The sequence below is a fragment of the Argentina anserina genome, chromosome 4 (assembly GCF_933775445.1).
Source record: "Argentina anserina chromosome 4, drPotAnse1.1, whole genome shotgun sequence".
Lineage (NCBI taxonomy): Eukaryota > Viridiplantae > Streptophyta > Magnoliopsida > Rosales > Rosaceae > Argentina > Argentina anserina.
Window position 1 is genome coordinate 27,438,783 of NC_065875.1, and position 16,590 is coordinate 27,455,372.

The window sequence follows — 16,590 nt, forward strand, 5'->3', positions numbered from 1 at the left end:
CCCTTGAATTTCATGATATTTAAACACTGTCACTGACTTTTATTATCTCCCTAAAAAAATACATGAGATTTAATATCGATCCGAGCCTCGGCGACCAAGGCTCAAAATGAGGTGTGACAGCGAGTGTGATAGTGTGACAGTTAGTATGACAACGAGTGTAACATGTCGAGAGCAAATGTCTAAATATGCGAAATGATATTAAAATTCAAAGGAAATTGATATGATATGCTCAAAATGAATAAAATAACTAGAATTAAGAAATTTTGAGCTCTGATTTCACCGAAATTGCTTGGAGTACCACTATCAACGGTGGCAACCTCTTACGAGAGTTGTTGCGGCTTGTACGGTGGTCAGTTCGGAGTGGGTAGGATATCAAATGAAAAAGGAAAGAGAGATATTTCTAACGATATCAACCACTCTCAAATCCATCGTTGAACGACAAAATTATGGCCAAAATTAGAAGAAGAAAAAAAAAATAAGAAAAATAGTAAGAAAATGTAAAATTGTCTAGAAAATATTTAAAAAGTGACTTTTTCAAATTTTGGTTCAAGTTTGTTGACAATTTTCTAATTTCTATTCAATTACAATGACATTTTTATAATTGAGAAATAAATAGTAACATTTTTATAATTTATGATGAGAGATTGTATATTTTTATAATTTACCCATTCTCTGCATATAGTTACCATACTGTAGTTATCTAATTGATAATTGCCAATGACAGTTTTTTTTTCCTGAAGTTTTTTTTTATTTAACAAATTATTCTTTAACATGCCTAACATGTGTTTATGACTAGTATGTATGGCGATCTTTTCATTTTCGATATTTAATTATCAAAAGCCCTTGTTGTATCTTGTAATTTACCCAGATAGAAATTTATCTAATAGCATTGGATCAAGTTAAAAGGTGCAGTAAATCATAGTTTCAAGCTGTAACCAAATGATAAAAGTCAGCTAGTAAAATCAGCTAACTCACTCCTAAAAGTTATGTAATAGTATAGATACAGCACTGCAACTGTAAATTGTGCCCCTCAAGTAACGAAAGGAATCCTACTAAGTTAGTGATCAGCAAATGGTCACCTACGGTCGTGGGCAACCCTTGATCCGAAGGTGGATCTCCAAGCATCGGCGGAGCTTCTGCTTTTAGCATCTGATTTCCTGTCTTCCCTAGGATCATGTGATGACTTTTGCTTTCGCAGCATCTCCTCGGCATATCGGTGCCACACGACTTCCCTCTCTTTCCGTGGCATCTTGTTATATCTGGGATCAGGCTTTAGTAAACGTTTAGCTGTTGACCATGAATTCAGAACTGTTTTTCCTTCCTCTGTCTCTTGGGAGGCTGCTTCTATAGTCAACACTTCAGCCAGCAAAGTCCTAAACTCGTGTGCACATCGCTGGAAAAGCCAAAACGTAGTAGTAATTAGAACGCGGCTTTACAAAGTTGCAAATATCAAAGGTAAGTCTTTAGGGGAAACAAATGAATTGGATCCAATCACCATTTAGTTATATGGTTGATTCATGTCCAAGCTTTCATTTATTTTTCTCTCACAAAGCACAGAGCATAGAGAATGTCAATTAACAATACTCGGATATGCTTGGCCCTAAACATCAATAACCTACAGCCTATCATATTAAATTACTTGTAACAGGAACATCATTGTCATATTTACCTCATGTAGCATCTTTACGTGTTCCCGAAAGAGCTTTTCCATGTCGGATGAATTCAGATCAGAGTTGGCTGCACGCTGTTGTGAGTCCTTCTCCAACTTAGGCTTAGATTCTGTCCAAGATGCCTGAATAAATGATAAGCAGATATCACAACATCCATAAGTACAGGATCCACCATACTGCCAAATAAATTTATTAATTTCTGTCATTCCAAATCTTGAAATTGGAAAGAACATACCTGAGGATCTTTGATTGATTCGACAAGTAAAGCTTGAAAAGAAGACACTGCCTCCTTCCTACGAACTTTCAATCGCACCCTCTCTGTTTCTTGTTCTTCTCTTTCCTTCCGCTTGCGTAGTTCTCGCTCTCTTTCCCTTAATTTATCCTAAAATCAGTGTACGGGAGAGATCTTGTTTAATCAATATTCACCTCAAATTTCCTAATTCATTTAACAAAGGTTTCTTTTATGTAAGTATTGGTTCGTATTCTGGGTTCAGCAAATACACAAAGTTCGAGACTTTTAGATATATAATTCCACATACATGTTCACTGCACAGATCTGAAATCAATTGTGCATATAAGATTGATATTCCTGTTCAATACATGTCTTTACCTGCTCGTCCCTTTTAGCTTTTGCCTCTCGTTCTGCTTCCTCTTCCACAGCTTTGAGATCGGATATGTACTTGTTGAATAAAACTTCCCTATCCTCGTGCTTAACAGCTTTGTACCTTGGATCATTCCGCAGACTATCTTTCACCTACAGCAGGTTTAAACAAACACTGAATTCTAAGGATATAGAAACTCTAGCACACTGTAAACAAGTATTTTGTTTAGTTGGTGCAAAACTACTTCCAAAAGTTATATTTCATATCCATAAAAAAAATCCCTTGCATATCAGTTCATAATGTTGAGTTAGAATAGGAGAGGAAATTGATAGAAGACTTTTGCATTTTTTTAGGACTTAAACGTGCATTTAGAGTTTAGAGTTAGATCTATGTTATTTAAAACAAACAAGTTGGTTTGTTATGACACTACTAAATTCCTGATTAGTGGATTAGAAATAAATAAACCTGCTGTAGAATGCACATACCCTGGACCAACGGGAATTTACAGTAATATCCCCTTTTTCTTGAAGCATGCACTTAAAACTAGTTGCTGCTGCAGCACGCTCTGCTTCAGCCTTTTCTTCTGCAGCTTTCTTCAATGGCAGGACTCTGCAAATGAACAAAAAGAAATTGTCTATGAAAATTTTTGATAGTCAAAACTGAGCATAGAAAGAGAATCTAGATTTACCAAACAAATCCAAAGGAGATTATGGGCAAAAAGCGCACACCCAATGAATGTGGGAATCTGGTTAGTGTACTATTTGCTGACTCATGTAGCTTTCAAGGGTTATCAATGGATATCACTTTCTCTGTCTTAGAAACAGTTCATACAAATTTAAATAAGGATTCAAATCAGAACGAATAGGCACAAATATGATAGTTCAGCTGAGTCTACTGCACTGCACTAGGAAAAGTGAACATGGACTATATGTCGCCTTGACACTGACACTTTTGTACGGCAGAAAATTATCTTATCGCGCCTCAATTACAGTTATCGTCTAGGAAAGGTTCACAGCATGAAAGGGTTTCTTTCTTTATTAACTGTTACTGTAAAACATAAATTTCAAAAACAAAAGACGCAATAATATAAAAGGTGGTTAGCCATTAGCCCATTATATTCTGAGATTGAGAAAATACTTTTTGAATGATCAAAGTATAATGATCGATGATGTCACTTGTATGTATGAATCAGATAACTAAACTATGACCCCAACGGCTAGAAAGTAAAGAAGCATCCACGCAATGGATTATTTACGCTATAATATGAACAGGAATATGATCTACTCTCCGTATTCAGTGCTACCTTTCATTCAATAAATGCTCTCGATCCTTGCGGTCCAAATTCTCAAAGCGTGGATCATTGCCCCATTTCTTTCTGAAACTGTGGTAATCTGTGGCATCATTAATATCCTGAAAAGTTAAAAGTAAGTTAATAAGCTATTTTCAACACCACAGTTCAGGTAACAAAAAGACACAACAAGCTTAAAACTAGGGAACTCTTTAAGACCTCCACTGCTTCAGCCAGTAAGTGCTTAAATGCCTCTATTGAAGCCTTCTGAGCTGCTCGTTTCTCCTTTCGTTCCTCCTCTGCACGTGTCTTAACATAGTGTTCAAACAAGGCTCTCCTTGAATAACTTGGAATTACCTGCAATAGGGCCTTTGTCAATACATAACTGGCAGGAGTAAATAAGTAGACAATGCTGCAAAGAGAGGGAAATTCCAACAACTACTGCCTCCCATCCAGCTGTGCCATAATATTCACAACAAGATTGTAAAAATTGAATTTGGCTGCAGATGAAGTGTTGAAAGAGGGGAAGCCAGAGATCAAACTTATCTTAGGATCTATGAAAAATGGAAGAGAGAAGGTTGCAGCAGTGTAGCAACCCTTCATAAAAGCTTCAAAATTGTAGACTTCCCAAAAGAAGAAAGGAAAGAAAATGTTCTTCTCAGTAGCCCGCATCAGAACAATTAGTAAACAAATTAATATATACACATACATACACATATATCTTCACATGACCCCGAAGCAAATCGGGGACGCTATAACTAACTGAAAAGGTTTCTACACATTTTTATTCTTCCACAAGATCCAATAAAATTGTTTCAAGCAATTCTAGTTTTAACTTTTCCAGGGCCATCTAATTCATGGAATTCTAAATCTTTACTAAGTGAATCACAAACCTTAAATCGTGGATCAAACACTATCTTTGGCAGTTCCTTCTCCCATTTTGAAAATGGTGCAATTCCCCGCTCTTTGAGCATCTCCTGTATATATGATATTCGTATCATTAGCATCTCTAGTAGCAGCAACTCAATCAAACTCGACTAGATTTTGGAATGACTACATTTATAGTTTCAGAAAGAAGAAATAGCACCAAACTACATGGTATACTCATCTAAGTTGAAACCTTCAAGACTGATAACAACAGGGCATATCCAGAAACAACACAAAAGTATAAGGAAAACAAAATAGAATTAACTCAAAGTATAAGAGTACAAATTGATCAAAAAATTAAAGAAAGCAAATGGAAACATCTGCCAATACTACGTCATTTAATTTTTAGTATGTGAAGGATTATAGAAGATTCAAAGGACTTCAAAATATGGTCCATTTTTTCAGTGAAACATATTATAGTGATACAGTGCTAGAAACAACATACACCTTGAATTGAGTGATACCCTCCTCTTTTGTTGGCCCACTATCTGCATCCTCTGAATCTGATGATGAGTCAGAGATGTTACCATCTCCATTAGTGTCATTTACCCTATCTTTGCTATTCTCGCTCTGCTGGACCTTAGGTGTAATCTCAACTCCTTTCGAGCCATTTAATTCTGAAGGTCCTGAAGCTGGTGATGAAGTAACAGGAGCTCCAGAATCCTGCAACTTCTTTTTTATCAGGTCGAGCGCAGATGTTGAACCTTGCACAGTTGAGGCCTTGTAAGCCATGGCTTCACGACCACCTGTGCTAATAGCTGGAGCACTCAAACTAATTGGAGCAGATTCTTTTTCAACCATTTGACTATCCTTTGGCGCTGACACTGGATCTTCTTTTGGAGTGTCATCATCCTGCTTCTTTCTCATGTCTATCACTTCATTTGGGATCTGCCAGCTGCTAACCTGATTGTGGGAAAGCGCAAGAGGGATGGGAGCAAGGTTTATCATTAGTAATGCCTAAGAAAACTCAAAGAAAAGAAAATTTGTTGGCATCATGAAGGTTTAAACAAACAAGCCATACCTTGGTTTTGCTATTATGGTAAAACTTTTTCCCATCACTCGTTGTAACCAACACCCAATCAGTTCCGGATAAATTAACCCTAAACAGAAAAGAGCCAAACCATTTAGATTAAATAATATTCCATGGCATTTTTCCTTATATGCCTTTTGGGATATAAGAAGAAGACTATTGAAAATACTGACATCAGAAAAATTAAAAAAACAACTTACGTTGAAACAGGAACTGGCTGCATAGAGACCTTATCAGGCTGCACAGAAGAGCAATTAAGGGTTAATAAGACACAACACAAAAGGCAATGACAAGGCTAAAGTCGTGTACAATCCCAATCCTAAAAAGGATAGAATGGTCTCTAACGATACTGTATTTTAGATAATATTTGTTTAAGAAGCGCAAGTGCTAATCTTCTATCAAGATAAGAAAAGGGTGCAAGTTGTATTTGTTGAATCCTCAAAACATATATAATTACAACAATCATCAATTTGATGAAATCGATATAGCTTACTTTTTCAAGTGACAAATACTATGGAGATGCAGAAAAGACAACAGCAATACATAGAGACTCAGACAACGATGCAAGGCTCACACAACATAGTAGACTGACATACTCGCACCAAAAAATTTAAAAAAAATCCCTAGACACAACTCATAGTACATGTATGAGAATAGTAGGGACCAAAGCTCCATACCTACAGGAATAGGATGAAGAAGACTATGGTCCACTTTCTCACCACTTAAATTGGAATGTGGACACATACAAGGCGGTCTGCTTACAATAAGATGTTATTAAATAGGATGAACATAGTAATTCAAGGCCTAAGAAAGAAATGCACCAGCATTAATCCACCTCAAAATGTTTTCAACCTGCATCTTGAGTAAAGTTATATCTAGCATCTAGCGGTAACAAAAATGTGATTCAAGAAACGTCATCTTGCAAACCAGAGTTAAGGGAATAAGTAGCATATGAATATAGTGCATAATAACTCTACACACCTCCTCCTTAAATCCAGGAGGCTTGTCATAAGTTGATTCACCGGTCACAGCATTATAATAGTATACAACTCCTGTCTCTGTCTTGTGTGCAGTCCAAGCATCCAACTGTTGATTGAAAGCAGCTATATATTGGTTACCTGCCTCATGAGCATGTTTTCTATCATCTACAAAATTTCAAATTGAATGTAGCATTGAATCAGGAGAGATCAATCAGACCCAATACTTTATTACAGTGTTCCTTCATGATTAACTAAAGGAGGAAAGCATGACCATACCGATTCCAGAATGAGGTAATCCTGTCTGCATCCATGAAGAGGGTGCCAGTTGATGACCAGAAGTGGAAGACAAAGATATTGCAACCGTATGTCCGATGGGAGTGACACCAGGAGGCTGAGAATCGGATATAGAAACAGAAGGGGGAGGCATAACACGTGTAGGCAAAGGAAAGGGATCAGGAAAAGCAGCAGGATATGGCTGAAATGGTAACCTAGTTATGCCTTCCATCTGCGGGGACTGCACCCAGACTCCATGGGGGTTAGCAACCATACCAGGTAAAGATGGGTAGGGAGCGCCTGCATGTGGCTGAACAGAAGATGATGCAATAGGATGTGTTTGCAAACTAGGTCTAAGTGCTACAAAAGAAGAATCAACGGGTGCAGATTGAGCAGTCGGATTAAAGGACAATTGAACTGAGTGGGCTGTTCCAGGGGGACCAGGCATTCCATGACGTGTGTTAAATGACAAGGCATTCCCGGTTTCTTGTGCAGTAGCAGGTGAGACATTCTGCTGTCATCAGAGAAACTATAACAATTAATCTTTACATACAACCAAGGACACAAAGGACATCTCAGGCAACTATCCCACTGAGACATAGGCAAAAGTTATACATCTTTATAATTGCAGCAATAACTCTTTGGAAGACCATTGTTTCCTTTACTAAATTTATATTCATGTGTGGATAGCAAAATTGTAAACAATTAATTAATATGTAAGTTCATATGAAACTGTAAAAATCCTCACCATGCCAGATTGAAACCACTGATTATTGGGGAAGGGATGATTAGAGTTTGGAATGTTGTATGAAAAAGAGGGACTGGTAAGAGATGACAGACCAGGAACTGGGGGTTGAAGAACCATCGGAGATGCTGACTGATTGAACTTAGTCGCCTGCATTGATAAAAAAAAAGAAACACATTTAGAGCCAGATATATGATTATATCCATTTGAAAATTGAGATGGATTTAATAAATTAGTACTGACAGTAGGTGATGGCTGCTGAGAGGTTCCAAAAGTGTCAATTGTGTTTGGAGGCACACTGTAAGAGATTGGTGTGCCTGCACTTGACACAAGTGGAGCAGAAGTTGGCGTTGAAGGACCCCCTGCAGGTGAGTCTGAAACTGGGGATTGAGATACAGGTGGATGCACATCCTGCGGTAACCAAGCTGGCGTTGCCATTACTTGATCTGCTTGCGATTAAGAAACAAATTTAGAAAAGAAAAAAAAACAAAGTATTCGCACCGACAAGCAAGCGTTTCATCCAGATAAGCAAATCCTCTCAGGCATGAAGCTAAAGATAATAAAAGATATAACATATACATTTGTGGACATAACAGCAAGCAAGTTCTTAATACCTACAGCGGCAAACATCACCCTGCTAAAATCGTTTTCAGTGCACATATCTGATTCTGTCTTTCGACGATTATCGGTTATAGCCTTAGAAGTGAAATCAGCTTATCCTAACAATGTCCCACTGCCAACTTAAAGTCAAGCTTACTGAAACAACACTTTCTGTGCTCATCTATATAAAAGTCTCAAATCTTTCGAAATGAACCGTAACGAAATTCTATGTGTTGTTGCAGGTTTGCATCACAGTCACCTCAATCTGAGGCTTCATTCTATTTCATTGTTCTAATTAATCACCTCGATTCCTAATTTTAACTCTATCTAACAAACATTAGGCATAATGTGTATCAGAGCAGACCTAACTCATAAAGGTAGATACGATCAAAACAGAGAACAAACGACGGAAAATAACAAGGCGACATGGTGTTTCTTCATGAAATTTATTTCCAGAAATCAAAAGAGAGAGAGAGGTAATTAGTGATGGACTAACCAAACGGAGGAGCAGAAACGGCGCGTCGTAAGATAGAGAAGAGGAAATTGAGTTTGATTGGTGTCAGTGGAGGGTAGGTCTGCGGTGGACTGCGGCGGAGCGGTGAGCGGCCGAGACGGAGGAAGTTTGAGAGTGGCGGGGGAAGAAGAGAGGTTCTAGTATCGACGAATTATATGGGTGAACGGGAGCTCGACCCGACCCAATCCAACCTTTTGGTTTGGTGGGCCACATGAGTCAAGCCCAAGAGAGGGAGACCGAGCGGTTTGAGCCTAACCCAATGAGCGAGAGCTTTGCTCTACGTATATTGAAAACATAAATACAATGATAAAATAATTCATCAATATTACATTAACTTTTGAGAATACTTTGTACGATTATAGATTTAGAATAATTTGCACTCGAATAATCCCAATAATCATTTATATGCATGCTCTTCAGCTATCATCTTATACGTAGAATATAATTAAGCAACATCAATATATAGCATGATGATGTTTATGGATTGTACATTGTGGGTAACAAAACTTCTAACCACTCAAACCATGTGCGTTGCCTTATACGATTTTTTCGTCAAATGCCACCTTGTCGAGATTCCATGAGAACGCTCTTCTTGTGAATTTACCGAGTTGGACTAAAAGTCATTGCGGCACACAAGTTTTGGAGATTTTTTCTAATTTTAAAACTAATTTTATTTCATCTGTGAGTGTCTATTAATACTCTATAACTCCACACTAACCCTTTAAGTTATTGAAATTCATATTCATCATATCATATTATCGAAGAGATTGATCGGTTAGGCATCAAAAGAGGCTCTCGGACTAAGTTGTGGATCCGACATCGTGTTATAGATCAAATCAAGGAGGCGTCTCTGCCGATGGTTTTCAAGTTTGGTCTAAATTAGATTTCGGCGACCCTCTCATTCAAGTACTTGAGGGTTACGGAGTTTTGTCGGGTATGTGGATTGTTGGAGCACCTTGAGGCTGGCTATGTAGGTGCTCCGGATTTGTCGAAGCCTCAAGTGCTCGGTGGTGCATCAATGCAAAGTCATAGAGTGGCAGGTGCCGACTTGAATGGTGGTAAGGGGAAATGAAATCTTCAAAACCATAACCCTAGTTTCTCCTTGGTGTCGAGTTGGTCCGCATGCAGTAGTAGGGAACTTGGGATGAGTGCTAACCCATATGAGGGTGCACGGCTCTCTCTGTTGGGGGAGGGGTAGTGGGGATGTGGCAGGCGCCATCATCCAAGGGGCCTCAGTTGTCTTTCTCTTTTTCGGAGATGACAACAACAAAGTTAGCAACCCAATTGGCTCGAATCTTCCCTCAGCCGGTGGCGGGTGCAGGTTCCAAAGGTGGTAATAATCCCGGATGAGCTTGTAGATCCAGTGTAGAAGGTTGTTGCTTTGGCAAATTTAGGCTCGAAGCAAAGTGCTTGTGGGGATGGTTTTAGTAAACGGCATCGTCTTCTTGGACATGGTATGGAGCTTGTCCCTTTTGATATTTCTTTTTATGCTAATTTGTCTTTGCCGGTTGCAAATGGTAGCTTTGTAGTTTCCCCGGCCAAGAAGGAGGTGATGAAGAGGCAGGTAGGTCGTCCTAAAGGTTCTACTAGCAAACCTAAGGTGGTGAAGGAAGGTGAACCAAATAAGTCAACCCTTCATGTGGGCTAACCCGAATCAGAGACCTGGCGGTTACGGCCGTCTCAAACTTTGTAGTGGTCATGTGTGAACATTAAAATGCAGTCATTTAAACTTTACTTTTTATGAAAACAAAATTTAACAAACGGACAATATAAACTCAAATGTAATCAATAAAACACTAAAATATCATTAGATATACTTGCAAAAGATGCTAAATATTCAATACAAGGTTAAAGTAATTACAAAAGATGATTTATTGAAAACCACTCACATTCTTAGCATCACCTACGCTCATTTGAAAATATATCTACTTACCTTCGTAGTAGTATAATCATCAATCATATTAACACAATTGAATTTCTCAAGATAATCATTATTAATTGAAATCAAAGCAAGAGAAGAGAATAAAAGACATATGAAAAGAAGAAGAGGAACCGAGGAAGCAATAAAAAAAATTATGCTATATGTTAATCGGCTTTCACTAGTCCACTACCCTAAAATATAGTTATTGATTCGATTTGATAATTGGTCCATTAAAGAAATGGAGAGATCACCCATTTTTAATTTGCATGGTCAAACTTGATGGAAAAAAAAGCCTCATATATTGCACTTTTTAGTATTATTTAATTTTTATTCAATAGATTAAAAAAGGAACGTACGGCCCTATACGGTCGAGCTCATTGCACGTGTGCAGAGCCGGCTTTACTGGGGGCAGTGACCCTTAACAAATTGTAATGTTCATTTTTTTTCCCATAACTTATGAGAAGGGAAAATTTGAAGAAAAAAAAACATAATTTTTTAATTGTATTAAAAAAACATAATTATTTTGGTCCAGGAAACAGAAATGTGTTGATGTTTGAAAAAGAAAAAGATGTTTCTAAATGTACCTAGCAAATGTTTAAGTTGACACAGCAAAATAGTTTTTATTTTTTATTTCCATTGCTACCCCTTCTAACTGCAACTAAGTTCCAAAAGTCCAACGCCATTCTGCTTCTTCCATTATCGTTGTTTCTTCTTCTTTTCTTTCCTATTAGTTTTGTTACTATAATCTTGAATATGATGGATTATCAACTTGCAACCTTAAAACATAAGTTACAGAGCCCTAAAGTGAAATTGAATTGTTGCGCTTGCATATCCATGATTCCATCTCGGCCAGTTCGATCGATCTACTATCATATATTGACATATATGCGATTGATTATTAGTCAAAAGAATCTACAGTAGATGCATATATACCATTCAATTAATACAAGGGTTGTTAGAACCTCATAAACTTTCAATTGTTACCAAAGAATCTATTCTGGTCAAATTAAGAAGAACACCTAATTTATGTACAAGGCTTTTGAGAAAGATCAAATAAGTCCTCCTCCTGCAAATGAGATGACCAAATCAACTTTGAGAAGAATATTTTGTCAACAGTTTGATTGAACTCACTAGAGGTGAGCCATTGAGAAAATCTGGGGACCAGGGATGAGGACGAACAAGTCCAGCCAATGATGATTTTTTTCTTAACTTATTTAGAATAAGGGGTAGAATCGGAAGATTGGCAAAAAATGAGTTGTTGCTGGGGTCTAATAAGATATTTACGGGTACATTTAGTACCACCAAAAGAAAAAAAAGTACTTTAACAAAAAAAAAAAACGAAAAGAAACAGCACAAACTACAAAAGTACAAAGTGGACACGGGGAGCGCACCACTACCCCGCGGCGGCTCCGTCCAATGTGAAAGGAGAGAGAATTTACAACCAAAAATAAGAAGAAGAATGAAGAAAAACACGAGAAATAAGTAATTATCCACGTCTTCCACATTTTGAGGTGCCGATCTCTCTCGCTTTCTCCTGGTCCTCTTTTTCATTCCCCCCCTCTGTTGTTCCTTGACCTTCTCTTTTACATGGAGGTCTACCAACAACAACAGCAGCACCCCAAGCCCCCCAAACAATCCATGTTTCCCAATGCGATTTCTCATGCCCCAATCTCAATCACGGCTTCCGGACTCATCTCCACCGCTCATTAATGATTACACAAAGCTTCTCGCAGCCTCTCCCCCACTGCCCATGTGGAAACACCACCACTATTATCACAACCACCCCTCCGAGAAGAAGAAGGAAGCCGCAGCACCACCTAGTTCTCCCCATTTTCCGGCGCAAAACTCTCCGCAGAAAACTCTGTTTCGGTTTCACCGCTGCTTGTGCTATCTCCCCGGATGGCGGCTCCGGGGCTAATAACATGAACATAGAGATCGCCAATTCGACCCGACGAGCTGCCAAGAACTTGGTGCTGAAGCGGTTCTCGAGGGAGTTGGACGCCATAGATGAGTTTAACGATGAGTCACAGATTCAGATGGGCTCGAGCTTCTCCAACTTCCAAGAAGACCCTTTTGTAGATAAGCTCAGGACTCAGCTGGGAGTGATACACCCAATGCCGTCCCCTCCGATTAACAGAAACATTGTGGGGTTGTTCGTCTTCTTCTTCTTCGTTGGTGTTGGGTTTGATAAGTTCTGGACTTCGAGGAAGAAGAAGAGCAAGGCGGTGGGGAGTGACAATGGGCCGAGGGAGGCGTGGCCGCAAGTGCCGACGAGCTTCTCGTTGTTTTTGGAGAAGGATTTGCAGAGGAAGGAGTCGGTGGAGTGGGTGAATATGGTGCTGGGGAAGCTGTGGAAGGTTTATAGAGCCGGGCTCGAGAATTGGCTCATCGGGTTGCTTCAGCCGGTTATTGATGATTTGAAGAAGCCTGACTATGTTGAGAGAGTTGAAATCAAGCAGTTTTCGCTGGGGGATGAGCCGCTGTCTGTTAGGAATGTTGAAAGGAGAACATCCCGTCGTGTCAATGATCTACAGTGAGTTTGCAACTTAAACGAGTTTTGAGTTTTACTAATGCTTGTTTGATCTATTAAGGTTGTCTGTACATTGGATATGGCATATTATCGAAAACACTATGAATTGTTTGATCAAAGCACCGTTGGTCGTTTGGAAACTCGGTTTTTCATGCTGGCCTTCTATGTCAATACACACCGTCTAACATTTGGTTATCCGTTTATGTCATTCAGGTACCAGATAGGTCTCCGTTATACTGGTGGTGCTCGCATGCTGTTAATGCTTTCGCTGAAATTTAGCATCATTCCCATTTATGTGCCGGTCGGTGTTCGAGATTTTGATATTGATGGAGAGCTTTGGGTGAAATTGCGCCTGATACCGACATCACCTTGGGTTGGAGCTGTTCAATGGGCTTTTGTCTCACTACCCAAAATCAAATTTGAACTGTCACCATTCCGCTTGTTCAACCTAATGGGTATGTCGTTAGTGATTTCATAACTTAATTTGAATCTAGTATGTTATGTGCTTGAGAGGAAGGATAGGGATAATAGAGGAAATGAAAGATGGGGTGAAAAGGTCCGGGAAGGGTATGTGGTAAAGTGGGAGGTGAGGAAGAAATGTTGTGTGAGCTTAGGTAGACTGTTTTGTATAGAAGTAAGTTTATATTAACGTTAATGAAGTAGTTATGGATTGTGAACCAATTTGAACTTGCAACCCCCCCCCCCCCCCCCCCCCCCCACACACACACATAATATCATATCATTATAACTAATAACAGATGAAATAATTATGCCATGCATATCCACTTCTTATGTAAGTCAAAGCTCGCACTGTTTACACTTTACAACACAACAGTTTAGAAGTATTATTTCTGCAACTAATCCTTTGAAGAAGGTTTGTCCAAATTATTTCAACAGAGAAAGGGAGGTGAGGAAGAAATGTTGAGATTGAGTATAACTTTAATCGGTCCCTGATAGAGATTTAAAAAACTTTCATTAGATCCTATACAAACACTCTCCTCACTACCTGTCAGTCTGTCATCCATCTCAAAAATAATCATGTGCAGTACAGATTATGCTGAAGCTGATTACCATCATCCATTTTACCATATTCAGAATTGTTTTATTTGCTTGCATTGTTTCATATTTAAGAAATCATCATATGTTGAAGATACTGATAAATGTTTCTTCTCTTCTTTGTGCATGCTCTGGGCAATTTCAGCAATCCCCGTTCTCTCAATGTAAGTGAATGGCGTCTCTCTCTCTCTCTCTCTCTCTCTCTCTCTCTCTCACACACACACACACACACACAGCTACTATGGATAGAGCATGCTGATTATCTATCACTATTTTAGTTGCATGTTTTTATCATTCTTACCTGTTGAATAAGTAGAAGTGCTGAAACAATAGTTTTAATCGTTTTGTAGGTTTTTGACTAAACTTCTCACTGAGGATTTACCTAGACTATTTGTACGCCCAAAAAAGATTGTTTTGGATTTCCAGAAAGTAAAAGCAGTTGGCCCTGTAGGAGATGATTTCAAGTCAGGGGACATGCAAGAAGGAAACAAGGATTTTGCTGGAGAATTATCAGTGACCCTTGTAGATGCTCGGAAGCTTCTCTATGTCTTTTATGGTAATGTCACTTCATATGTAGTTGTGCAGCACGAGCAAATCAAATTTGACTTCTTGAACAAAACAATTGAATGTCCTGAACTCTTTGGAGGAAGCTTTTAATTCTTCTATGTCTCGTAAGTTCCCATTATTGAGTTATTCTCATATGTTTCAGGCAAAACAGATCCATATGTTACTCTAATCTTGGGGGATCAGATTATAAAAAGTAAAAAGAATAGTCAAACTACTGTTATTGGACCTCCTGGTGAACCGATTTGGAATCAGGTGAGCCTACTTACAAGTCCTGCTTGATCTGCCGTCTTGAAAAATTGGGCATGTGTAATTACTAATTGTGTTTTTGTTTCTCCCTGCAGGATTTTTATATGCTTGTAGCAAACCCTAAAAAGCAAAAACTATACATCCAAGTCAAGGATTCTCTTGGATTCACAGACTTACCTATTGGTACTGGAGAGGTAAAATATCTAATTCATAAAAAAATTGAATCTGTTTTGTGATTGGCATGGCTAGATAGCATATATGACCAGATTCATGTATCTAGATACAGTATTTAGATAAAACAAATAGCAATGGGCAGGGGACAAGTGTTGCAAGCTAGAGAGGTTTTAAGGAACACAAGTTTATATAAAATTATATTTGACCATTAACTTTTATAATGCTCGAAGAATAAATTGCTTCTCAAATAATGACATTTCTAGGTTGATCTTGGATCTCTTCAAGACACTGTACCAACAGACAGGATTGTGGTACTGCAAGGAGGTTGGGGACTGTTTAAGAACAGGTCTTCTGGTGAGATACTACTACGACTGACATATAAAGCATATGTTGAAGATGAAGAGGATGACAAAACGGCTGTGGATCCTACTGATACTGAAGATGAAGATGATGAACTGTCTGATTCTGATGAATTAGGTGCCTATGACAAGGATAGTACCGAGTCCGCAAATGAAACAGACAAAGAGTCCTTCATGGATGTTCTAGCAGCTTTGATTGTGAGTGAAGAATTTCAAGGGATAGTGGCAAGTGAAACAGGAAACAACAAAGTTTTAGACGATTTTTCCAATGCAGCTTCAAAAACATCAAGATTGCGCGGTCTTGATGCAGAATCAATGCCTTCAAATTCTAATAACAGTTCAGAAGGTTCTCGAGGTAATGTCCTTCATTGTGATTACTTGCATGTTTAAGTTAACAATTTAACAAAACCAATATTCTAATTTGCAGGGTCACCCTTATATTGGCTTGCCGTAATTACCAGCATATCGGTACTAATTGCTATCAACATTGGCGGTTCAAGTATTTTCAATCCTTGATACAACCGTCTTGAGAAGAACCCGTGCTTGCTTTTTGATCCAAGTAATGCCAGAATCCTTCTTCACCTATTCATTTACGTTTCATTGAATTCATTTCATAGGTCTGAATTGACTGCCCTCATCCATTTGCAGGGGTCTGTTTCCTAAGAAGTCGACTCACACCAATTCGTAGTTTACATATTGTATATTTGTGATTATTGCAGAGTGTTCCATAGGCGGGAATTTTTTTCGTTTTGTTTCTTTTTAGCCATAGCCATAGCAATTAGCGAGTGGAAATGAATATGTTCACAAGCTTAACTATTCATATACAAATCTTTCTGCTCTTAGATTCGAACAAGGAGCAGCGCTTTCTTTTGATTCTAACCAAATAAGTAGTGTCTTTTTGAATAAACAAAGAAAGCTGATAGCTCAGAGATAAAATAAAAATGGCCCAAATCACTAGACCAAAAGGTTGTATTGGATCCCCATACTAATTACTATTAGTGATAAGAGCTGTGGAAGGAATCATTAACCCAATTTGTTTATATTTTCTTTCACGAGTTGTTATGGCACTAATTTAAGTGTTAAGTATGTGGAAAGCTTGCTGATAATT

The 16,590-nt window shown here is 38.4% G+C and overlaps 2 protein-coding genes across 3 annotated transcripts; one reads left to right on the top strand and one right to left on the bottom strand.

Moving 5' to 3' along the window:
• Nucleotides 1–867: 867 nt before the first annotated feature.
• Nucleotides 868–8,740, bottom strand: LOC126790229 (pre-mRNA-processing protein 40C). 2 transcript variants are annotated; one of them, XM_050516391.1, is made up of 16 exons: nucleotides 8,612–8,740; nucleotides 7,759–7,961; nucleotides 7,519–7,665; nucleotides 6,774–7,281; nucleotides 6,499–6,662; nucleotides 5,718–5,755; nucleotides 5,509–5,587; nucleotides 4,935–5,390; nucleotides 4,454–4,537; nucleotides 3,780–3,917; nucleotides 3,576–3,682; nucleotides 2,758–2,881; nucleotides 2,281–2,424; nucleotides 1,906–2,052; nucleotides 1,670–1,792; nucleotides 868–1,393 (listed from the first exon to the last, which is right to left on the bottom strand). In XM_050516391.1, exons 2-16 carry the CDS (start codon nucleotides 7,951–7,953, stop codon nucleotides 1,076–1,078), a joined length of 2,772 nt encoding a protein of 923 aa, XP_050372348.1. In that variant the 5' UTR covers nucleotides 7,954–7,961; nucleotides 8,612–8,740; the 3' UTR covers nucleotides 868–1,075. The 2 variants fall into 2 exon arrangements, with proteins under 2 accessions (XP_050372348.1, XP_050372347.1); XM_050516390.1 differs by having other exon boundaries at nucleotides 6,774–7,284.
• A 3,323-nt stretch (nucleotides 8,741–12,063) lies between these two features.
• LOC126790439 (tricalbin-3) lies at nucleotides 12,064–16,324 on the top strand. Its single transcript, XM_050516672.1, has 9 exons — nucleotides 12,064–13,083; nucleotides 13,294–13,535; nucleotides 14,282–14,300; nucleotides 14,487–14,692; nucleotides 14,846–14,955; nucleotides 15,045–15,143; nucleotides 15,387–15,837; nucleotides 15,910–16,041; nucleotides 16,131–16,324. The coding sequence occupies exons 1-8, from the start codon at nucleotides 12,260–12,262 to the stop codon at nucleotides 15,996–15,998; spliced, it is 2,040 nt and encodes a 679-aa protein (XP_050372629.1). The 5' UTR covers nucleotides 12,064–12,259; the 3' UTR covers nucleotides 15,999–16,041; nucleotides 16,131–16,324.
• Nucleotides 16,325–16,590: the final 266 nt, after the last annotated feature.

Excerpts from the sequence above, each read along its gene's own strand:
- LOC126790229 (XM_050516390.1), bottom strand. The coding sequence starts at position 7,953 with ATGGCAACGCCAGCTTGGTTACCGCAGGATGTGCATCCACCTGTATCT. Across the intron at positions 6,663-6,773 it reads ATTACCTCATTCTGGAATCG|ATGATAGAAAACATGCTCAT; the intron begins GTATGGTCATGC and ends GAAATTTTGTAG. Across the intron at positions 5,391-5,508 it reads ACCATAATAGCAAAACCAAG|GTTAGCAGCTGGCAGATCCC; the intron begins GTATGGCTTGTT and ends TCCCACAATCAG.
- LOC126790439 (XM_050516672.1), top strand. The coding sequence starts at position 12,260 with ATGATTACACAAAGCTTCTCGCAGCCTCTCCCCCACTGCCCATGTGGA. Across the intron at positions 13,084-13,293 it reads CGTCGTGTCAATGATCTACA|GTACCAGATAGGTCTCCGTT; the intron begins GTGAGTTTGCAA and ends TATGTCATTCAG. Across the intron at positions 15,144-15,386 it reads TACCTATTGGTACTGGAGAG|GTTGATCTTGGATCTCTTCA; the intron begins GTAAAATATCTA and ends TGACATTTCTAG.